General features: G+C 40.6%; 1 protein-coding gene across 4 annotated transcripts in view; it reads left to right on the plus strand.

Moving 5' to 3' along the window:
- The first annotated feature begins 6,563 nt into the window (after positions 1 to 6,563).
- RNASEH2B (ribonuclease H2 subunit B) overlaps positions 6,564 to 25,353 on the plus strand; it is a 44,923-nt gene continuing 26,133 nt past the window's right edge. For all 4 annotated transcript variants that reach the window (XM_061353143.1, XM_061353140.1, XM_061353142.1 and 1 more), the window contains exons 1-3: positions 6,564 to 6,716; positions 19,986 to 20,057; positions 23,020 to 23,127. In XM_061353143.1, the coding sequence (XP_061209127.1) occupies positions 6,653 to 6,716; positions 19,986 to 20,057; positions 23,020 to 23,127 (244 nt within the window). In that variant the 5' untranslated portion in view covers positions 6,564 to 6,652. The remainder of the gene's footprint in view (positions 6,717 to 19,985; positions 20,058 to 23,019; positions 23,128 to 25,353) is intronic.

Here is a 25,353-nt window from a genome sequence, read left to right on the forward strand (position 1 = left end):
GGCTAGAAGGTACGACAAAAATTGTACGGGAGACCAGTGCCCTGCTGGACCAGATGTGGGTGGTCAGGTGTTCCCACTGCCACAAAACCAAGCCTGTAGTCAAGAAATGCCCTGGATTTTAGAGAGTTGTTGGGCAAAAACACGAATTTGCATCAAAGGTGGCTGAAGTCAGTGGTCTCTTACTGAGGGAGGACACAGACATGAATACATCCACACAATATGCTCCCCCAAGACCTATTTCCTCAGGAAACTGGTCTGTAAACACCACTCAGAACTTCTATAATTATTTTTATGTTGCTGTTAGTTCCCTATCCCATTCTATACATGGTAGATGACATTCTACCTGACTTAAAGGACTGTTATGCCACCCCCAGTGACAGAAATTCAATGGGTCTGGTAGGGACCAAGTCTGAGTTTGAAGCATATGAATGACCATCTTTCGTGACATCTTGGCAGCTTGGCACGCAGTATTTGCTAGGAAAGAAACTGAGCCCAGTTTCTGAGCCCAGACAGCACTATAAACAGTTTTGTTCTTTGAGATCCCACCTGGAGGGTTTTCTGCAAGAGGATAAGTCTGTTGGTTTACACTTGGATGACTGAAAGCAGATGTTAACCTTTTAAGTTTCACAATTAACCACGACGGACTTTTGTAATGATTTTTGTGCATGGAACATTGTCTTAGTTATTGCTGGATATTCAAATCATGCACATGTTGCTTCAGTAACAGACTGCTGTTAGTAAAAAGCAGGGAGAAAAAAAATAGGCAAAAAGAGCTGTGTCTGTGTACACAGATATTTATGTATATGTATCCACGTGTATTAACTGTGGTAAAAGGGTATTGTTTATTGTTTTTTTATCATATGGATACTACATTTCTAACTATTGATAATGTGGAAGGGAAGTGCAACATCAAGACTGCCAAAGTACTACTGGATTATAATAGTAATAATACTATGGCACTTATGAGGTTCACTGTAGTGTTCCAACTCAAGAGTTGTCTTCTTTCTTGGACCTTACACTCTTTACAAATATCTGAAAGGAAAATGGAGAGAGGAGGTAGCTGATCTCTTTTCCCAAGTAACAAGTGATAGGACAAGAGGTAACAGCCTCAAGCTGCTTCAGGGAAGAGTTTAGACTGGATATTAGGAAAAATTTCTTCACTGAGAGGGTGGTCAGGCATTGGAACAGGATGCCCAGGGAAGTGGTGGAATCACCGTCCCTGGAAGTATTCAAATACTGTGTAGACGAGGCCCTCAGTGACGTAGTTTAGTGGTGGATTTGGCAGAACTAGGGTAAAGGGTGGACTTGATGATCTTAAAGGTCTTTTCCAAACTAGTTGATTTTATGATTCTAACCAACCTGGACATTTTGTTTACAGAGGGTTTTTTTTCCATTCTCTGCTTTTCAAGTGAACACTTATTTTCTGAGAATGTCCTGATAGGGTTGAAAAGTTCATTGAAATCCACAGTACAGGAAGGCAGGGTTAATATGGCCACTATAATACATCTGATGCAACAACTTCTAATCTGAAAATGTTCAGAAAAGTCTCCATATGTTTGGTGGGTGTTTTTTTTTTTTTAATATGTTAATGCTTTTTTCGTTGGGTTTTTTTTTTTTTTTTTTTGCCAGTTTCTGAGTCATAATCTGGAGGATATTTTGCAGTAACTTATTGCTGTGGATGAATGTATCATGCACATTAAACAAGTGTTGCTACTGTTCACTTCAAGCCAGCTCACAACCTGTATACTCATTCGACTCTTTTCTCCGAACAGTATACATCATTCTCAGAAGCTTCTATAAACAGACCAAGTTCTGCTTGCTATAGCAACACATCTCCAAATAGCAAATTTTCTGGTCTATTAAACAGAGGAAAAATAATAGTTCTTAAGTGATCTGAAAGAAAAGTGGGAGATCCAGCATACTTGGGTCAATAAATACCCGCTTGTGCTAACCCCACAATCAAGTTTTCATCTATCCTTTGGGTGTGATGGATTCATGAAAGATGGGGTGAAAAAGTAAGAGATAATGATAACAGCTGTATGAAAACTGAGGCCTGTCCCTGTACAGAAAAAACGGATCTGCAGTTTGGCTATTGGGCTAACTCTTGAGATAAACTTACAAAGCAGGTCAGAGAAATATTACTCTGTTTCTCTTCATTGACCCTAAACAATCAGCTTGAAGCTAGATACAACACAAAAATACACAGTATGAATCCCTTGGTTTCTGTGGGTGTACCCACATTTCCCCATCTAATTCTGGTTTCTTTCCTTTTCTTTGTCTTACTCCTATTTGACCTGACACACAGTCAAACTTTGGAACCCAGTAGGTTATTTCTGTTAAGGCGAAACCTGCTGATTGTTATCAATAGGTGTGATACGACTTTGTTAGAGTCCAAAGGACAAAGTGATTTCTGTTCAGAATCTTTTTCATCATTGTTTGAATGCTTTTAATGAATACCGTTATTTTCGTTAAAATGGAATACTGCAATGAAGAACTATTTCAAACAATTATTTTTTGGCTTGAAAAATTGACTTGGAATTACAGTTAGAAATTCAAACGTGGTTTTGAGAGTTCTTTTATAGGTTTGTATGTGGGTTTGTATGTTTGCCTGTATGTGTTCTTTCTGGTCAATGTCATCTCCATATTAGGCCTCCACATGTCCTTTTGAGTCACAGCAGAACTTCTAAGGTCACTATGGTTTAAATATAGGGATTAACCAGCTGTTAGGTATTTGTGAATTGAAAAAAAAAGGAGATTGGGAAACCACTTTGTGAGGCAAGCAAAGCTGTTCTAGAGAACAAGATGACTGCTCATGTGGACCTATTCCCTCTTACGGGCCAGCATGTGTGTTTCATGTGACAAAATGGAATCTTTCCTGCCATGGAATAAGACAGTACCAAGGCTCATGTAATGAGATGATACAGTTACTTGAAGTGATGTTCCATTTCATTCATGGAGTATTCTTGGTCACACAATGAAGAAGAACTGTGATTTTCTTCGGTGGGTCAGAGTACAGATACTTCATCATCGATTTATGTTCAGTTAAACCATGCTAAGAATATGCTATTTGTCATTTAAATGAGCTTATTTTAATATATAATGAAGCATGATTCATGTTTCCTTATACATTTTTATTAGGATTTCCAGTTTTCATGTTTATCTTATTTTCCTTTATTTCTGTGTATCCACCATTAATCATAAGGATGTGATTCTTGTCTATCAAGAAGAAAAATAAGTGGAAAGAAAAGAATGAAGAAAATATTTGCAATTTGTTTCAATGCCATACATCTTTTATTTTGAATAAAACCAAACAAAACAATAACTTGACCTGTGATGAACAGAGAGCAGTATTTGAAGCTAAATCACTTTAAATGAATCATAATTATCCTTGAACATCAGCTAAAGTTACATGTATCAATAAGCCTGGGATGAAATTTAACACTTGCATACATACAGCTGACCCTTAAATGTGCAGATCAATGGATTTAAAGTAATGCATGTAAATGTTTGAATCACTGAAGCGTAAAATAGATAAACTTGGCCCATAAATATAATTTGTTTGTTGAAACAGTGTAAAATGAAACATAACCGTAAGTGGAAACATTTTTGTCTTTCAAATGACAACCTTGACTTAACAATGAACCACATTTCTTTCTAAACATTGTTCCATTTCTTGCTCCAAGCAAGATTTAAGAGTTACTTCACTTAAATGCAGCTTGTGCATTTAAGTGCATCCCCACTTGTGCTTGGGAGGAGGAAAGGGTAAATTCCACAGCTGAAGGTAGACAAAGGTAGTGTTTCTTTGGCAGTAGAAAGCCAGTAACTTTTGCTTGGCAAAAAGGGATGCTTGCATTTGCACAGCCATTTGGATTATGAGAAGCAGCCCCAGAAGAAATGAATGAATGGACAGCATGCAGGTGAAGTCTGAATGTACATCACATGGCTCCGAAATGTGTACACTGATTGTCCTCAGATAGGATGCAGTCCCACATTGCATGCATTTAGCTTTCTGGATGAGTCATATATACCCAAATGACAATACCCATGGTGTGTAAAAATTAAGATTTGAGTATTTACAATGATATCACCACAGCAGTTCAGATCAGTCTCATGCTTTAAATGTCAGCATTTCCCTTCTGGGAGATATCACTAAGGTTTAAAAGTGTTGGCAAGCCTGGAGCGAAACGATTTAATTCTTAAGCAAATAAGATTTTAGTATCATTAGCTCCTGACAGAAATCCCTAATTAGTATATCTTCTGTTTATAATGATACAGTATATCCTCTGTTTATAAAGAAAGATAGTGTATCTCAAATGTGCATGAGTAACAACAGAAAGCTTTAAATATTTAATATGTATAAATTACTGCATTATTTTTAGTCCAAAACTGGGACTGTCGCAAAAGGGACATTATAGATCCCAGGGCCAATATGCATCCAGAGATTGTGGGAGATGCTCATAAATTTAAAGAAAAAAACAGCTGGAATGTCCATTCAGTTAAATTGGTGTCAGGAGTACTTGGTAACTCTGAAAATTAGATTATCAGGTGCTTAAATAAGGACAGATTGGTGCTTTGAAAAATATGAGCTCAATAAGTCAGTTTTGTATATGTACAGCGATGTTTGCTAGAACATTTCCATCGCTCACCACAGTCAGAAAGGAAATGGATGTCTGGAACAACTGCAGATTTTGCCTCTAGACTTGACCCTGACACACACTGTACCTGGAGGCTTGCACAGTTGGATTCCCAGCTTTTCCAGAGCTTTGTTAAGCTCAGTGGTGTACAACAGCCTGCATCTCATTGCAATTTTCAGAACTGGAGTCCAAATCAATGTTGTTTTTTATGGAGAACCTTTTCTCCACATGGAAGGCTTTTCTTCTAGGAAGGTTTCAACAGCAACCAGCTCTATTCTGCTCCTCCAGTGCTCTTGTACGATTACAGTGGAACAGCTGGGAGCCTTTTTCTCTCTTTGCTAACAAAAGTACTAAGAACGGTTTTACAAGACTCGTCAGTGAATGTTGCAACCCAGGCATATGCTATGGAAACTGCAATCACTTTGAAAGCCAGTGATTTCAGCATGGACTTCTTCAAAATACATGGTGTGGTGTGATCCTTGGCGCTTGGATATTGCCCTACTTTAAGCAGGGGAAAAAATCAGGAAAATTAAAATAAAACAAATTTAGATTAATGTAATCTCAGTTATGAATGTATATGCTCAAACTTCAGGAAATTATTTCTCTCAGCCTTAGATCAACTCAGCTGTTTTGCATATGTTGGCCTTGGATAGTTCTGCTCTGGTTTGGGGCATAGAGGTTAGTATGGTTTTAATATTTGTTTCATATCTCTGAGATTTACAATTGATAGATATACTTTAATACCTTTGATAACATATAATATTTGCCTCCTAAATCTCTGGGACAGTGGCCATCAACTCATTCTTCTGTTGATAAAACGAAGCGTATGTACATATGTACATGTGTATGAAAAGACATGTAAGTGTGGATCCTACTTTGACTATGGCTCCACGGTGCAATCTGAAGATACAGGACCAGACTATAGCAGGATCAGATTATACGTCCTGGAGACGATGAGTGTTATGAGAGGACTGCCCATGCCTAGCCTTGGAGGATGAAGTTCCACAGAATGGCAGAGGCTGGCAAGCATCCTTGGAGAGCGTCTAGTCCAGGTCCCTGCTCAGAGCTGTGCCAGCTACAGTGGGAGCTCAGGGTGATGTCCTGTGAGGTTTTTAACATCTCCACTGATTGAGACTCTGTGATCATTCAGGACAACCACTGTGAGTCTGGCTCCATCCTCTTTATGTCCCCTATGAGATATTTATGTACATAGATTAAGAACCCCAAAGTCTTCTGCAGGCTGAACAGCTCCAGCTTTCAGTCCTCCCTCACATCTGATGTTGGAATCCATTCACCCCCTCCGTGACCCTGCATTTCAGTCCTTACGTCCAAACTCATCACATTTAATCGAAGCTACATCCCCTCCACACAAAGCTTTCGGCAGAGATGCTGCTCCCTGCCAGGGGTTGGCAGCGGTGAAACAGCGGCAAGCACAGCTCAGCTATGGCCACCCGAGCGTCTGCCACAGACCGCTGCAAAACGGTCACCCCCAAGCCTGTGATGGGTCAGGGTTAAAAGAAAAGCCTTTGCCTGCCAGCCCTCAGGGTGAGGGGGGAAGACGTGTATGGGAAAGCAGCCCCACTGCCTGTAAGCTCCTAGGCCGAGAGGGGCGGAAAACTGTTCCGCGGCGCTACCGCAACCCTTCCGCAATCCCTCCCGCTCCGCTCGCCCAACCACCCCGACGATGAGAATCAGCTTTGCCGCTCTCTGTACTGCCCGCAACGGCTTGTACCATTCTCTCCACTTGGGAGGGGGAGACGACAAAGGACGAAATAGTGAATCGCCCGCATCTCAGTGCCCTGCTCCTGCCCGCACCTCTCTCCCGCCCACGGCGTGGTGCCGTCCGCCACACAAGAGGCTGCGGGAAGCGCAGCAGCTTGGGCGATGGCAGCGTGTGGAGTCTTTTCTCCTCTCTCCCCGCCTCTCCCCTCACGCCCCATGCAGCCCCGCCCCGGCCGCCATGTTGGGGCGCGAGCGGCGGCGGCGCGGTCGCGGGTGGCGGTCGGAGTTTACGGAGCATGCACGGCGCGAAGCAGCGTCCCACGGGCGCGCACCCTGGCCAGTGGGTGCTCATTGCACCAGGTAACCCAGCGCGGCCCCGAGGCGGGACCCGCTCTGCCGCAGCGCCCGCTGACCGGTTGTGGTTGTGCCTGTCTGTATCGCATCGCGGCGGGGCCGGGCGGTCTCTCGACCGGGAGACGGGTGCGTCTCTCCGAGGGATGGGGCAAGTCTCTTGAGCTGCTGCGTGCAGCCAGCCCCAGCCCTACAGTGGTAAGAACGTTTCGAGGCACAGCCCTTACACAAGGCCCTAGAGTATACCTGCCGTGTTCTCCCTACGGACCCTGCTTCCCTCAGTGCATCTCTGCGGTTTGTTTTTGTGTATCATCAGTTTTTTCCACAGGCCAGCTCGCTTCTGTTTCTCAAACAGTGTTGTGAGCCGCGGGGAGAGGAGGGGCAGAAGAGAGGTCTCGTTGCTGAGGTCCCTGATGGAGCTCACCATCATCTCGTTGCTGTGGTAGCCCACTTTGCCCCCGTCCCCTTTGCCCGTTCCTACTTTTTTTAGGGGAGGAAATGGTTTAATGCCCTAAGCCTCCGCTTTAAAACAAGTTCCTTGGAAACTGTAAGCCCTAAACCAGATTGAGCTCTCTGCAGCTCCTTCGTTCTATAGTATAACGAAGGAGACCTCCACATGGCAGTTCTGCAGATGCAGTATACACAAGGCCTTAAACACGATGTAGCCCTACTTCCCCTCACTTTGTGCCTTTCCCTTTTATTTGTGCCTTTTTTCACGCTGAAAATTTAAATTCACAGAACACAAGTTTTTTTGTGTTGAAGAGGATGAGTGAAACAGGATGTGCTTAAGCTCCAGGGTACTAGGAGGCATTTCATAAGGACTTTCTTCAGTTTCATTTCTGAAGGAAGTGCAACTTCCAGTTATCTGTGGGTCATCTCTGTATTATGCCTGTTTCTTACCCCACCCAAAACGTTTGAGTGTTAATTTCAACCAAACCTGATAAAAAGGAGGAGCTCTTTGGAGTAATTTTATGAGCTTTGTGAAAATGTCTGTGACGTGAGAAGCGTTATAAATGGCACCTCTCAAGGAAAGGTATATCCAAAGCTTAGTTCAGCAAAGTTTGAAAACAAGGCAAGAGCTCAGTCTTGAGACATGCATCCATAAGAAACTAGGCTTCTCTAGTTACATGATGAACAGAACCAATTGTTATGTTTCACTGATTCCACCCTTCCTCTGGTTTTAACTTTTCAGTCCACCCTTTGGAGTCTGATATGCTCAATGCCTAAGAAGGATTTTATATGTGAAGGATTCCTTTTTTTAATATTGACTCTCTGCAGACTAGGATTTAAAGGCGAATCTTGTATCAAATGACTGGCTGTGCCAACAGATGTCCATACTGTACAAATATTTACAAATACGCTTAACTTATGCACGAGTAGTCAGTTCTGTGCAGTAAGTTAAATTCTTCAGTAAGTGTTTGCAGGATTGGAGCCAGAGCTTGTAACTTTCATGAAGCCAGACAGTTTGTATTACAAATTATGCCAGAACAGCTCTCACAAAATTTATATAGTACTCCAGACCTGTAAGAAAGTTTATTAAGCCTTAGTAGAACCTCTGAGCATGTAGTGATTTTAAAAAAAATGGCTGATAATTTCAGAACTCCAAGGCTGATGAAACTTGCCAGTCATATAAATAGGAATGCTGGAATGAAATAGATTTAATGATTTTTGTTTGGGTTTAACTTTTTCCAGAAAAGAGATTTTTTTAAAAGTTCACATCTGACACTTTCCAGAATTTTGCATTTCTTTGCTTTGTTGAGTGGATCACAGAAGTTCTTCATTGGCCATTTAACAAAATTTGTGGTAGGAAGATCTGATTACTTTTGTGAATGAAGATGGATGCAGTTGGATTTATAATAAAAAATGCTCTTTGACTATGTTAAATTTTATTCATATGGCAATCCATATATTCATAAAACTGCATAGCATTATGCCACATACATACATAAAAATATCTGGTGTAAATAACTGCAAGATCTGGTTCTGGGTGTGAGTTTAATGCAATTTGTTAATAAGTCTACCAACACTTTCTAGGTGTCAATGGTCTATTTATCTTCTTGTACCTGTGGCTGTTATATCCTGTGCATAGTGGGAAGAAGGAGCAAGGTGTGTTTTAATGGTATGCAAGAAGCTCCAGAGCCTTTCTTGTAATAAATACATGTTTTAAGGTCGTGGTTTCAAGAGCTTAGGTTTGTTTTAACTACTCACCTGGGTAGTCTGCCTCCTAGAACAACTTTTAAGGTTAATAACTGGTACCATCCTGCGCAACCTAATAGCATCTCCACTTGGATATATGCCATTCATCTCTCTTTGCATGTGATATCTTAAAAGTTTCTCTATAGGTGGAGATCATAGAATGGGCAGGGACACCATCCACTAGACCAGGTTGCTCAAAGCCCCATCCAACCTGGCCTTGAGCACTTTCAGGGATGGAGCGTCCGCAACTTCTTTGGGCAACCAGTTCCACTATCTCACCACTCTCATAGTGAAGATTTTTTTCCCGATATCTAATCTATAATTTACCCTCTTGCAGTTTAAAGCCATTCCCCCTTGTCATATCACTACATGCCCTTATAGGTGACTACTTACACAAAGAGGCTCAGTGTCTTCGTCTGAAAAAGAATGCAATCTGTTACAAATATAGAAGTAAAACAATGAGAACTGCAACTTGCTTTCTGAAGTATCAGTAGTTTTCAATCATTAAGGATGTTAGAGGCTTAACAGTAGCCTCTTACAACAAGGCAGAATTATGGATGGGCTTCTGAACCGTGATGTATGTGTTGCTCTGATTCCTTAGTTATTATGTTGCTTATTGCTGATTTTGCATAAGTCTCTTACTGTGGTTTTGTTGGTTATGTGAACATAGAAACAGAACTATAAAAAGCACAATGCAAGAGAAGGATGAGATTCTTTTTTGGACTTCAGCAACTGACAACATGGGATTGATGTCTGAAACACAGCAGTTAAAAATAAAGAGGCAGATTTCAGTTTCTAATTGCCATAGAAAGTGAGCAGAATATGCTTGTCTGATTTAGTATTGAAAGTTGTAAAATTATTACTCATTTCCTTGTTTCAGTATGCATTTATACACTTTATTATATTGCATAGTCAGTAAATTGCTGCTTGCTGTTTAGAGCACATGTGATGACAGAGGAGTTAAATTTCAATTTTGTTTCTGATTTCATAGTTCTTATGTTTATTTTAGTGTTCTGGAAACAGCTTAGAAACAAGGAATCTCCTCAGTCAGGTAGAACTGCCTTGTTCTTTGTGGAAGACATGATTATGGCTAGAGGAGTAGTGCAGCTGGAGTGGTTGTTTTATGAATGATACGTTATCTCAGCCCTCTTGAACTGTTTTGGAGATTCAGACTGTCATTTTCTGTTGCAAGTGATTAACTCTATCATTACATTTCTGGTACTGTAAAACTTTGTTAGTGTCCATCTCATGCCTACACATCATAGGACAGAGCTATACGCAACACAGATCCGTAGGTATTTTTTGTGGATTATAGAGGTGGGTGAAGGTGGGAAGGGCGAGCAGAGTTACCTGAGCTGAGGGGCAGAGTTGGCGTTCAGTCAGCAGGCCGCTCACCATGTGCTTCATTTCCATCAGTCCTTGTGTTCTGTCCTGTGGCATTCTGTCCTCATTCACCATTCTCACCAGCAGCCCGGTGACAGTCTTTGCTCCCCCCAGCCCTTCACCACACTGAAGCACTCAGACTATTTGGCATGCAAGAGTCACACAAGGGAAGTCTGAGTAGGAAGAGGAAAGGAGAGCCTCAGACAGTCATATCTCGGCTGGCTGGTAAACAGCATCTAGGTGAGGCAGCATTTTTTATATTTAGGAATAGTAGCCTGCCCTTGTCCTGGTGAGAGCTCTTGTGATGGTGTTTCTGCTGTTACTTTTTTTTTTCCATGGAGGCAGGATTGTGTAGCCGTATCATGGACATTTAGAGGAAGGTTAAGAAATTAATGTGAGTAATCAAAAGAGAAAATGATGAACAAACAGAAAGAGGGTAGATGGAGCGATTGTCTTATGGAGGGAGGAGATGAGGACTGAAAACTTGTATGTATGGGTAGGAGTAGAGCTGTGCGTGCTGGGCTCGAAACAGAGTCAATTCTTTGGGCAGTTTCTCCAGTTGCAGATTAACTATGCTATGGATATACAGGCACCAGATTTGGCCTAGAGCAGACTCAGCTCAGCACTAAGTTTATTAGTTCAAGTGCTGTGCCATGTTAACACATCCGTGCTATTTCCAGGACCAGCTTTGCAGTGCAGCTGCTTTCAGACAGTGTCTGAACTAATAAGTCCTGATGGACCCAAGCTGGCCCTGTGCAGACCCACTTGGGTGTTTCTGTGCTGTGCTTCACGTTCCAGGGGATTTTATTAGCTTGGCTGGGAACCCGGATCTGAACTTGCTTTGTGCAGGGTAGTTGACGTCGATGGTTAAGAAGACCTCCCGAATCTGGAGTTCTAGAGGAATCATGGTACAGAGACACCAAAGTGCTAACAAGTCCTGAAGGACCCACATTGACTTCATTGATGGATGACTGATTTTCCAGATTGTGCTTTTCTGCATTTCTTGTAGTAGTTGGATAATCAGCAATGTTACATTACCCATGTATCCAAGCCCCCTTCATCCTTGAGGATGTAGAGCTTCTTGTACAGGCTTCCTGTTGTATTGGTCTGGCTACTGAACAGGTATAAGGGAAGCAAGGTAGCTCCTGAGGATTAAAACCTGGCCATCTCACAGCTAGAAAGATGCTGATGGTGCTTTGTGCTTTACTAGAGGAGATTCTGTCTGTGTTTCTGGAGAATTCATGTATGTTGTTTTTTTTTTTAAATTCTGCTACCTGAACCAGTGAAGTTTATTTTTTTTTTTTTGTTCATATAGGAAATGTCTACTTGCTTTGTGAGCCGGGCCCATGGAACTACCATTTTTAATATTTTCTCTGAAAATCACAAACACTAGAAATTGTTTTCTAGACAGAAATACCCCACGTAATTGTAGGGTTCTAAAGGCAGGGCTCTTAAAGACCCTCAGATGCTTAGATAAAGTTGCTCTGTGTTACTTAGATCTTATCTGGGATCTGTATAACAAATACATGTTCTTACATAGTGGTTTCAAACTGGTTTTGCAAATAGCAACCAAAATGACACTAGCTGCTTAACAGGATGGGTGTGAAGGGCAGTCTCTTTTCAGTACACTTTCTCAGGGATAGGTGTTATGTCAGAACTGAAATTATTTATATCCTTCACTGGTTTTAGCAAAGAGGTCAGGAATTGAAGGCACTTTTCTAAGCCTGGGGTTTCACTCTACACCTGAATTTAAGACTGCTGTATTTAATTTGTTCAGAGTTTGTCTTTATTAGGAAAAGAAGTAGAGGTTAGCTGCAAGCTGAAAATTATTTTCAACCTTTATTTTTGTGAACTAGGCAAGTTTAGTTTACTACATATTTTCAGTCTGCTGTTTTCTTCAACAGTAAATTGATTAGCTTTTTTTATTGTTTTATGGGAATTGCCATATGAGTACCACTGGAAGGATTGCAAGGGGGGAAGGAAATTAACAATCCTATTATTTTTAGGAATTACTTATTTAAAAATAAAAGGAGCAGCTTCACATTAGAGTTGGCAAGCTGTTTGAACAGATCTCATGTGTGCCAAAAGTCAGATGGAGGCAGAAATAAATGGACTGTGATGCCAAACCATAGGGCATCAGCACACATTAAATTAATCCTTCATTCTTTCAGATGAGATTAAGGAACTTTTGTCTGTGGAACAACAGTGGAAACATTTGACTTGAAAATTTTGGGTCATTGAGAGGAGAGATCATAGCAAAAGTAGTACTGGAACACCTAATGCATGAAAGTGTTTTGCTTTAAAATCAGGCAGGTTTTGTATTTTTTTTCTTTCCATTCTCATACCTTGCCCTTAAAGCTTTGGTATATGCTTTTATTTAGCATGTAAAAGCCAGTTCAGTTTATCTGCTACAAAAGAGACCACACTACTGGACTTAGGGAGCTTGACTCAGAGTTGTAAGAATGTCAAAATTGAGCAGGATACTTGAACATTAATACTTCCAGAATAAATTAGATAAAGAACTTGGAAATAATGTTTACAGTAAACAAATACATATGTTTTTTAATATCTGACTTAAAATATTAGCAATACTGTATAAAATATGTGCACTTTTTATATCTTTTTAATAAGGTGAATGTGAATATGCTTCTTTCAGAAGTTAGAACTCTGTGGACATATTTTGCTTAACCTCCCCCTAAATTGGCATTTGCATCTCCTGAACAAAGCCTTTTGCCTGCAGGTAATTTGCACCATTTCTTGTATGTCATCTCTTAAAAGGCATACTGAGCTCAGCTGTGTATAAAGCACATATAACTGGAAAACTAAGGAGCCAGAAGGAAGCATAGCAAATAAAATAACTGAAAAGAGATGTTTTAATGTGTAACACCATCTCCTACTTCTGCTTTCTGCCATCTGGCTTGAAAGAGACCAACTTATGCCAACTTAGGCCTCTCTGCACATGGGAATAGGGCTGATTCAGGCAGTAATACATCTGCACCAGTGTTGACCAGTTGAGAAGGGAAGTCTGAAGTTTTTATCCTTTGAAGTGATAACCTGTTCTTGAACTTTGAAGATTGATCTCTTCTTTATTAAGCTCGAAGTCCTACATGTACTGCCGAGCATTGAGATTTCTGTAACAGATGAATTAGTATGGTCCGTTGTTGCCAGTGAGTCCATGAACATGTTTTTTTGGCCTAAGGAGTGGACTATGCCAGCATAAGGGGAAGCCAAAAGATGCTCTCAGGCAGAATCTTTAATATTTACCTGTATTGTATAGCAGTTACTGGAGCAAAGGACCTTTTAAACCATTTAGTAGCGTTTCCATGTGCAGTTTTGCTCAAGATAGAAAACAATGTCATTTTCAGCACTACCATATCATTATGTTTTATTACAGGATTTTCAGGTGAAATGGGAGCCAGAAAGACTTTAAGGGGTATAAAGTGTGTCACATTGCATGTTACTTCCTTAGGGTACCAGATAGTAAATGCTGGTATTACCAGTCTGTCTGATAACCAGTCTGTCTTTTACAGCAGGCATGGCAAAAGTGGTCTTACTGAAGCCAGTAATTTGTATGGTCAAGGAGAGGATAAGGTGGTCAGGTAACATCAAGTTAACATATCTGAGTAACAACTAAGGAGGTATTTCCAAAAATCAAGTGTTTGCAAGTGCAAAGCCGTATCTTACATATAAGCACCTGCAAAAGAGGCTGTTTGCAGAGGTAAATAGAGCAGTGTGTCTGAGAGTACCCCACCCCACCCCCCCTCGCCTTAGGAATATTGTGAGCCAAGGAAGTAACAATGTAGTCTTGTAGTTCATCTCTTGTTGTCTTACCTCTGTAAATTTGCATACAGTCTATTTTTCTAATTAACTTACACTGCTCAAAGACCCCAGTGTCAGATACAGACTAGGTTACATTCTGTGCCATCTGCTTCTGCCATGGGTTCTGTCGCTTTGTTCCAATGATCATAGAATCATAGAATAGTTAGGGTTGGAAAGGACCTTAGGATCATCTAGTTCCAACCCCCCTGCCGTGGGCAGGGACACGTCCCACTAAACCATGCCACCCAAAGCTCTGTCCAACCTGGCCTTGAACACTGCCAGGGATGGAGCATTCACAGGCTCCCTTGGCAACCCATACCAGTGCCTCATCACCCTAACAGAAAAGAACTTCTTCCTTATGCCTAATCTAAATTTCCCCTGTTTAAGTTTTAACCCATTACCCCTTGTCCTATCACTACAGTCCCTAATGAAGAGTCCCTCCCCAGCATCCCTGTAGGCCCCCTTCGGATACTGGAAGGCTGCTATGAGGTCTCCACACAGCCTTCTCCAGGCTGAACAGCCCTAACTTTCTCAGCCTATCTTCATACAGGAGGTGCTCCAGTCCCCTGATCGTCCTTGTGGTCCTCCTCTGGACTTGTTCCAACAGTTGCATGTCCTTTTTATATTGAGGACACCAGAACTGCACACAATACTCCAAGTGAGGTCTCACGAGAGCAGAGGGGCAGGATCACCTCCTTCGACCTGCTGGTCACACTTCTTTTGAGGCAGTCCAGGATACGGTTGGCTTTCTGGGCTGCGAGAGCACACTGAAGCCGGCTCATGTTCATTTTCTCATCGACCAACACCCCCAAGTCCTTCTCCGCAGGGCTGCTCTGAATCTCTTCTCTGCCCAACCTGTAGCTGTGCCTGGGATTGCTCCCACCCAGGTGTAGGACCTTGCACTTGGCATGGTTAAACTTCATGAGGTTGGCATCAGCCCACCTCACAAGCATGTCAGGGCCCCTCTGGATGGCATTCCTTCCCTCCAGCGTATCAACTGAACCACACAGCCCAGATGTAGGAGCACTTGTCATGTAACCCTATGGTGAGTGAGAAGAGCTTACTGATCTAGGTGAAAATCCATACTTTTTTTTTGTGACTGGTTATTTCTCAGCTGGATCAGTGAACTGAGCTGACTTGCTATGTGGTCATGAGATGCTAGTTTTAATGGAAACAAAGGAGCAGGGATGTACAACAGGGGAGTGAACAGAGGTTGGACCTCTGGACTGAGCTTTTCAATGACCTGTGATCTTTGGTCATGTGAAGCCATTCACAAAACAGTGCCCTCAGTCCATGCATACCTGAATTCATTCATTATGCTTATAGTTAATAAACTTTTAGCTTACAGAAGTTTTCAGAAGTTTGGGTGCTACAAAGTACTGGATTTATTAATTTTCACTGGACTTTTTTCAGGGCATGCTGCAGGACAGAGGACACATGCACTGAGTTAAAACCATTTACTTTAGGGTTGACTGATTGTAAAAAGAACCTAAATAAAATGATTATTTGATTTAGCGTATCTTACCCTTAGGCTACAGAGTTTGTCTTCCATAAAAAGTCCATTCAGTAGGCTCCATCATAACGTCTCTGTCTGACACACCTTTCGTGCATGGTTGGAACTTAAGAAGGGAATGGAAAAGACTTGTGTAGGTGACGTATAGTTTAATATCTGTTTTTAAATGAAATCTTAACTTTATATTTCCAGACTTAAATAATCCTGTTTTTTGCAGGGCAATGGTGGTAGGGAAATTTGTGATCTCGGAGGGTTTCCTCCTCTTACGCAATTGACAGATATTTACAGTCGTTTTGCTTGCTTGGCTGGCAGCTTTTTGCGTGGGAATTCCATATAACTTGATATTAGTCTGTTATATATAGTATTCTATAAACTACTAAAAAAAACCCCAAACCAACCCCCCCCAAAATCCCCACCAAAACACGTGAATAGTCTTTGCATCCTTAACAGTTTCATAGATCTTAGCGGGAGTTTTGATATTCTTTTCCAATTTATTCATATTGCTGTACATTTTTTTCTAAATAGCCAGATTCATTAGTGCCTCGTATCTATCCTTTGTGGAAGTAATTATTGCCAGAAATCCTTTGACAGCTGGTTCATTTTCACTTTGCTCTGTTTATATATTTTATAGAATTTGCCTTGTTGTATGTCTGACCTCCACGAAATGCGATAGGCTTTTCTCCTTTTCTGTAATGGAAAGCTATGTTCAAGCTTTTATAGTCTCTTTTGCTCAGCTTCAGGATTCTGAGTTTCTGTCCATAGAGTCCAGTACAACTGATGGATGTATCATGTACATTTTTAGATGGACTTTGCATGATTTGGTTAACAGTAAATGAACAGTAGACTTAAGCAAGTAGACACACTTAATCAGGTCAGTGTTGGCATTTAACTGTCCTCAGAACTTTGTCTTCTGGTACAGCCACAGTGGTACTATATCTGGATTCATTCTGTCTTGCTGGAGGTGTGTGTAAGTTCAATGGAGATGGAGGCATGTACTTGCATGCAGGGGATAATACAGGTGGGCTTAGGATTTAGGCGGGTTTGGGTGCCCCCTGGAAGTGCCTGTCAACTGTCTTCCCTGGCAGTTTAGAGGGTGGCTTGCAAATTGAGATGCCTCCTTGGGACAGAATTAATTTAGCCTCTCTGTACCCTGTGTCAGTTTTTGTATCCTTGTAGTGTATGTTTTCCTAGGATAATAGCATACCATACTGGCACATCTGTTAGTAAACTGACCTGTACTCACTGTATGTAACCTGCAGCTGTAAACTGCAAGACTTTTGGTAGTTTAGCTCTTAGTTTTGCTAGCAAACTGCTACAATACTGCTTTTTAAGAAGTCTGTATTTACTTAGCTAGGAGAAATCCTTGCCCAGATACAGGGACTGATAAATGTAATGATATTAAAGAAATCCAGTTACCTTTCCTGGCTAAAGGCCAGAGCACACACAAGTTAGTTGTGGACACCTAACTTCAAAAATCCCTGGTGCAGCTTTTTCCTAGTCATGAAGTGTTTAAATTCAGATAATTAGGGCCTTTTTTGCCCTTAAGGCTGTGTTAATATTGCATGCAGTTTTCCAAGCAGGTATTCTCCCAGTTTCCTCTCTTTATCTGCCAGCTTGTCATCTAGTAGAGCCAATCTGTAATAAAAATATACTTCAGATGCTCCTGGAAATGTAGTGAGGTATTGCCTACATTTTGAGGAAAGTGAAGGTGAAAGAAACTCAAAGAGACCACTTTTGCCTTTGTCCACTTCTTGTGCATGTGCCCCTTCTGGTAAACCGTGTTTTGTGGTGGCTGTGTGGAGAATGTGACATATGCTATGATCCTGTCAGCAGGAGATACCGGGACTGAAGGCTGCAACTCAGACTTTCATTAAGGTATGGTCACTGCTGTCCTCTGTGCAGTGATGAACCCCATGGAGGTTGGGGAGGACCAAAGAACTAAATGGGCAGAGGTGTGCTCCTCTTCATGTGAGGAATTGCTACTGGCTGAGCCAAGGCAGCTGCAGGGCCAGGCTGCGTATACAAAGAGGCAGAGCAGAGGGTACTGATGCTGGGCTAATACAGGGCAGGCCGTGGTGCTGGAGAGTGGTTGGTTATCTGGGCTGGGAAGATAGAGGATTGATGAGGAAGAGATGGGGCACTGTATCCATTGGGTTTGTTACACAGTGCTCCATGTGTGCAGGTGTCTCCCAGGCTTGGTGGGGATGGATAAATCCAGTGTGTTACTAGAAAGTTAGGAAAAGCGGAGATCAGCTAAGTAAAGATGTGAACTTCATTAAAAACAGCTACATTAGGAAGGATTGTCTACTTAGTTGTTCATGTTATACAGGATGCAACTTAGGACTCAGCTGGACTCATTCCCACTGTTCATAAATCTGCATAAAGAAAGCAGAGCAAGTGAGCATTAAAAGTTCCTTTGGGTTTTTCGGTTTTTTTTTGCGTTTTGTTTTAAATTTTGAAACTCACATTTAGTGTGTATATTTTAACATGTTCATGTGAAACACATCAAAGTAAGCACATGCAGTGTGTTTCTTTCACTGTCATTAATCACTGTAGTGCTTTAAAATGTAACAAAAAAATAAACTGATGTTAAACTGTGGTCAAGAATTGAAATATACACAGCTCTAGAAATTTGAAGTTCGCCTTTGCCAGGGCAAATGTAGCTTGACAACCGTGTGTGTTTATGTATCATCATATGAAGCAAGTCTGGTTAGAAAATATGGACTTTTTCCATTAAAACCCCTCAACTTATATTGAAACATTTTAAAGCACTTTTTCAAGCCACCTGAAGACTCTGCTAAAAATTTTGGGGAAGAAAATGACTGTAAATTCTCCAAATCTCTCTGAGAGCTGTTGTCCTCCAACACTTTATCACAAAGCACATTTGCTTTTTAAGCCCTGCTTATGTTTTCATCTGGGCGATTTATGTTTGTGGCACAACTGAATAACCAGGAGTGGATGTGAAACATGGGGGTTTTTCAGGACTTTAATTTTTTTTTTCCACCGAGGTGCCAGTGAACAGCCTGTGAGAAGTCCACCTGCCCTTTCTAGGTGTGCTGGGGAAAGGCTTTCAGCCAGAGTGGAGGACACCTATTTTTGGTGTACTTGAGGTTCCTACTTCCCTGTTTTCCATAGACAAGAACTGTGCTATCTCCCTCTCCACAAACCTCCTGGATGCTATTGAAAGGTGAAGGACAAAGATGTGGCACTTCTGTCCTTCCAGTGGCCTCCCTTGTGAATATCTGTGCAGCTCACCTCAGCCACCTCTCTCTGCTTTCCTCAGCAGTGAATATCAGTCTGATCTCTGTCAGTCCATTCTCTGGGGTCTGGATACTGGTTATGTATGTGAAATGCTTTAGTAATTTTCCTTGCTCTGATGAATGCGTATATGAAAGGAACCAGGACAGAACTGGCAGTGCAAGCTAAGAAGGGTGATGCTGTCAAGTTGCTCTTCATTCAGATGTGGGAAGTTGTTTTCATAAACATAAGTTAGAATTCCCCTAAAAGAGAACTTGGACAGAATATAATTAACTGGGGATCCTTATAGATGTTTTCTCAGACTTGACTCAGCATCCTTGTGGGAGCTGTTTCCTTTCTAGTTTTTATTTTTTTTTTTTTATTTTCACAGTACTTCGTGGTTCTGTTTTTTGTCTGGTTTTTGGGTTTGGTTTTGGTTTTTTTTGTTTTTTTGTTTTTTTGTTTTGGTTAAAGACACAGAAAGGAGAGCAACTGTCAGAGGCTTAAGACAGAGGTGCTGTATTCCCTCAGCTTCTTTTTCCTCTGGAGGGAGTTAAATGCACTCTATTTTTCAAGATTATATATAACAGATAAACAAGTGTGCATATTTAGTAACAACCACTCAGACAATTCCTGACCCGAATTCCTGCATAATTGGGCTTCTTGAAAGCTTTAGAGGACCACCATTTCTTCTGATGAATACTTTACTTTTTGCACTTTTAACCTTTTAGTGTCCATGCTGTGCTTGGCCTAACTTACCAAAGCATTCCCACTGTCTTTGTGCCTAAACAGGGCAACGTATCAGTTCATCTCACTTAACTGAGATATCAAACTTGGGGCCTCTCTTGCCTGAGGCTCTCTAGGGGGAAGTGGTTTTCAAAATCTAAATCATCCCCAGGTGCATATTTTTCCTGTGGCAGATAGAGAGTGCCAGGAAGTCTGGAATCATAATTTAGGTGTCTTGATCAGGTAGGATGAATTTGGGCTGAAGCTTGTAACTTTCAGGCAGAAAATACATGAGTTTTCAAAAAGTGTCAGTCCATTTGATTCTGAATGCCTTGGAGAAGCATGGCAGCATGTGAAATGCTTCTTCATTTACGAGGTCATAACTTTTTCCTCTCTCCCTCCAGAGGCTGCTACTGACTTTCCTGAGACACCTGACAGCGAACCTTTGTTTACAAAGCTGCCCAATCCAAGCACAGGCAAGTTTTGCAATTGTTACATGAGCCTGTTAATGTTCTGTTTGATTCCCTCCACCACCAAAAGGTTCATATTCTGCAAGCTGAAATAATGATGATAGTATAAGTCTTAAGCATAAAAAACACTGCTGGTGATGCTAGATAGTTAATGATATGCAAACATTTAGGATTTCTTTTATAATTTCAATTGGTTGAACTGTTTATTTATCAGGAATATTGGCAGCACAAAGAAAGAGGTGTAATGTAAGTTCTGTTTTTAAGTGCATTAGTTTTGGGGAGCTTACAGTGTTGGGTGTTAAGCCTAGGCTTTTTTAAAATCCAAATCTAGGTTTCATAGCATTCATCTTATGCTGTAAAATAAATAGGCAGAGTGACAAGATCTGATTCAATTATAGTTACCAAGTTTTTTGAGTCTTTTCATTTTAAAATCAAATTTTCTTCTTGCCCTGGTCCAAGTGGTGGTGTCTCTTTTCTTGTTAATAGATGATGAGACACTTTGAATTCAAAATACATTGGAAAAAACAGCAAATGCAGACAATATAATGACACTACCATCCCTCAGCTATTTTCTGCTATACAAATGGTTCTTTTTGTCAAGGATTTGTTATTACTGGGTAGTGTAATAATTGGAGTATGAGGCATTGCAACAGAAACTTGCAGTAAGCTTTTGGTAGGGTTAAAATACTTTATTTGAAAACCACACTTCGTGTTGTTTGATTTTTTTTTCCTTTTCATAAGCTCGTTTGTTTTCTGTAGACTTAAGTTGTAGGGTTTTGTTTTGAAATTAGCTGCTTCTATTTATATATGTTTAACTAAAGTCTTCAGGTACATTTTAATGTTTCAGTAGAGTAACTGCTACTTGTTCTTAAAGGGAAAATAATTAAAAACAATAGATATAAAATGTGAACTCACTTATTCATCATGATACCTGCTTTTTGAATGCTTAGATTTGCAGTGGGAATATATAGCCACAGATATTTTCCACCTGCTGTGTTACATTGGCTCTCTAATCTGCTGTGTTTTTAAAAGCGTGGATATTAATTTGCTTTTCTCTGTGGAAGAAGAAATCTATTTACCTTGTGGAATCAGAGATCTTGGGAAAGGTTTCTGGGGAAAACCTAAAGTATAATTGTCTGGGTGTGTTCCTTTAGAATTTACAGGAGCTTATTTATAGACCTGCAAAAACTTTCAGTTATGTAGACCATTATAAGTATAGGGTCTGAAAATGGAAGGACTGAGAACACCCTATTAATGTATTTTCCTTACATTTGGGTCTAACAGATGAATTGTTGATGCCAGATATTGTAAAAATGCGCACTGAAGGACTCGGCACAGTAGAATTCATGTGAACCACTTATTAAATAAAAGTATGCATGGTCCTTTTTTTAGACAGGTAAAAAGGACGAAATTTTTATCCCGTACAAAGACTATAAACTAGGGTTTAGCTTGCACTTCCGATGTAGCACAAGATGCATTTTTAAAAGCACTGAACTAAAAGAAAGGAAATAACAATACCACAAAACTTAGGCAACTCACTGAAGTGGTAAAGTTCTGAGCAAAGCTGCCTAGGTTTTCTCTCCGTCCCCTGGAGTTTCTGTCTAATGGCACTGCTGGGAACTTGTGGTGACTGTCCTTTTAACAAAAGAAAGTAAATTAAGAATCTGGAGTTGGGCAATATTAGTCCCTTTCCTAAAATTTTGTAGCTCATCACTGAATTTGGCTAGCGTGCTCACTGGTAGGACTCTTTAAGTTGTTCAGTGAGCTCTTCTGTGAGTAGTTTGATGTCTGGTACTGATCAAACTATGGTGTAGACCCTTGCTGAGAAGCATGTGGTAATGATTGAAATCTGTGCTCCCCCTCTTATCTAGTTTTCACTTCTCTCCTCCCCAAAAGAAAAATTAGAACTGAAAGAAAGAGAGAACTAAAAGAAAATGAGAATTAAAATTATCTCCTTAGGTGAGGTTAAACATCTGGTCAGTCTTTCGGATAAAGGGGGGGAAAAAGCATTATCAGTCATTTTGGGGAAGAAATGTGTTTGCCCAATTTAGCTGACATCCCTCCACCCTTAGGGATCTCTGCAGACTGAGAACAGCAGTGCTGGCGTCAGCTTGCAGGGGCTTTACACTGAGACATTTGAGAGCCAGCAAGTCAGTGCAGCTTTGCAATTTATGTGTTTTGAGCAGGACTGCCATGTTGTAGTTGTTCTTGAAGTTGAATTGGCAATCAAGGCAGGACCAGTCCAGCCACAGACTCAGCTGACCAAATTTCAGTGGCCCTTTCTGTAGTTCTGACAGCTTTCTGGTTTAAATATGGAAAATACAATCCTGTTCACAACATATTTGTCACCATTTTTATTATAACCCAAAACTAATGTGAAATGGCAGAGCTGTGCTATAGGGTGGCCTAAAATAAAGCTTTGCTTTCCGAAGTATCAAGATTCTGATGGGCATTTCGAAGCAACTTTTAGCTTCCTAATTCAGCTTATTTGTCTGCCTATACTGAGCCATTTGCAGTCCATTTTGATGCACACAAAAAATAGATTTAAAATTGCCAATTTAATGTTTGAGGCTTTTGTTACCCTAACCCAGAGCCTGATATCTTGAAGACAAACATAATGGAGGGAGCAAGTATTTTCTTGGTTTCCACCTTTCCCCTTCAGTACGGGGACAAAAACTGATTTTTTGAGTGATTTTGATTTGTGTTTGGATCAAAGGCCTTGTGTTGTAAGATGAACTATTCACACATCTTATTTATTGATTCAAATTCAGTTTGGTTTATAAAGCTAGTAAATGAACATCTGTATATAATAGTTTTCTTTGTCTGAGCTTCCTTTGTAGTGAGTTTATATAGAATGTGTGTATGTTTGAGTGTCTGTATGTATATAAGGCACATTCTTCAGACATACTGGGTATTCTTTTGATTTTTGTGAAAGCTTACAAACACAAACCAGATTTCTTTTCAACAGGGGAAGCAACCCTTTACTTATTCAATAGTGGTGCACAGCAGCTGTTTGAAGTAAAAGCTTTTCATGAGGAAAATCGTTCCTGGTTTATAGGTCAGACTGTTCAACAAGGTGAGAAATATAATGTATCCTTCTCCCAACTGTAACTAATGTTCATACAAAGGCCTTTCCTCTCCTAGTAAATTTACAGGTGTTTTTCTGAGTTGTTTGGGGCATGTTGCATCACATCCCCACCTTCTGACACACTCATTTGCCATCTGGATTTAACCAGGGCTGAGAGCTTTGTGGTCTCTCTTTAAAAGGCTGCCTTTGGCAGCCTCAATTAGACAGATGTTCATTTGTCTTTGGGGCGGAGGGGAGGTCATTCAATTATATTTAAACTGAAGTGCCATAAAATACTTAGCTTGCCTTGTCAATCACACCAGGAAGTCCTCTCTGTAAGTAAAATATGTGTTATCCTACAGGGGGGAAAAAAGGGCTGGAGCGCCCTAGCTCTGAGTGGTGTATTAGAGCTCCAATCATTGGAATGTATGGTCTTGCTTTCTTTTAGTTACCTCTGTAGTCCCCTGTGTGAGTGCTGGTATCTCAAGATAGGTTTGCTGTTTAAAGGTGCCATTTTGGCGTTTGATCTGAAGTGAGCTCTTTTATCCTAGTCATTCTCTGATCCTACCTTGCCTTTCTGAAAATGCAGAGGAAACTTGCATAACTGTTTGTGACAGCTTTAACAATCCTTTATCAGTAAGGATGCCATTGCAGCAGTGTCTTTCCCTGACGGCATGTCCATAGACCAAGCAATAAATATTAATTCAGGAGATGAAAGTATATTTATTTTATCCTTTTTAACTAGAACCATTTTTAGTGATAAATAAAAGCAACCCCACCAGACATATGCCTTCCTTAACTGTAATATCCCAAAGCGTGTGTTAACTTTTAAACATCCTCTGCAGGCACATATAGCAATGCAAGCGGTATGTCTGTGAGCTTTTCTTTGCTTCATCTGTGTGAGCCAAAAGACTGGGTCTGCTCCCTGCTCCCAATTACGTCCACATTGTATTCTCCCCCTCCCTTTCTAACCTCTGTTTTGGCCCTTGGGAAACAGTTGCCTTAAGGAATCATCACCAGAGTTTTCTTTAAAAGATACAGGGAGGAGGAAATTGTTCATGAATGTCAGGCTGCTGCATCTCTGAAACAGTCAGGGGAAGAACTACATAAAAAAACTGAGTGTTTGCAAATTGTCATGTGCAGAGAGGGCCAGAGGTCTTCGTACACCTATAGTGAGTCCGAACTGTTTAGAACAAATAGAAATACCTCTTCCTAAAGGTACAGTGGAAAGCATTTAAATGAAAGCTTTGAGAAAGCAACTGGTGTTTCTGTAAGTAGTCCTGATGCTTGCTTTGCTAATGCTTACTTTGCCTCATGCAATGTATCATATTAGCAATGCAGGTGTTAGCTTTGTCCAGACCATGTTCTTCCTACCATCTTTTGTTAGTTTTAGGGCTATTGCAAGAGAATTTACTTTTCTTTGATTATCTTAATCATGTGATTTAAAACAAACAAAAAGAACACATTTACTTGCTTTTGGTTTGCTAATTAATGTCAAATTGTCATCAATTATTTGGTCTTATTAGTGAATTTCCTTGATGTTACATTGTTTCCAATTATCCACAATTATACAAAAAGCCTGGCTAAGCTGTTGTCCTACAGTGAGGTCCAGATGGGCTGAGGTGTCTGTTGCAGTGGGAAACCCAACTTCTTCCTCTGTGTGTAACTTTGAATACAATATACTGAGCCATATTTTCTGATTTATTTAAGTTTATTTTCTTCTATTAGGAGATTGCATGCAGATTCTCCCCATACAGATGAGAGGCATATCTAACTTAACTAGCTCTTGAAATTCTTTTTTGCCCTGCCTACCTTTTCAGCCAGCACAGTGTTGCCTTGCCCAGAGTTTGAGGTGGAGTATACTATACTGTATATATCTGGTATCTAAAAACAAGTTTCTGTTACACCCAAATTTCCCAATAGAGGGCAGCTTCAATTCTGCTGGTTTTAATATAGTCAAGAAAAAGGCAAAACTAACGAGTGCTTTAAGCCAGCAAACCTGTAGTGGAGCTTGTGCTTTGGTTTGCCAGGGTTGAGGATTGAGTTCTCTCTGTATTTTTAGTGTAAAATTGCAGACTGTTTTCCTGCCCATTTATTAAAATACTGGAATACTAAAAAAACCCAACAAAATCTTTTCTTCTTGTCCACACTCCCGAAAAAAGACACTAAAAAAAAAAAAAAGTTAATATATTAAGCTTTTTGGTACTAAGCTTACTCTTACGTATGTGTCACTTA

Source organism: Neopsephotus bourkii, unplaced genomic scaffold, assembly GCF_033783945.1.
Source record: "Neopsephotus bourkii isolate Nb327-2 ecotype Australia unplaced genomic scaffold, CSIRO-AGI_Nbou_v1 NB_663, whole genome shotgun sequence".
Lineage (NCBI taxonomy): Eukaryota > Metazoa > Chordata > Aves > Psittaciformes > Psittacidae > Neopsephotus > Neopsephotus bourkii.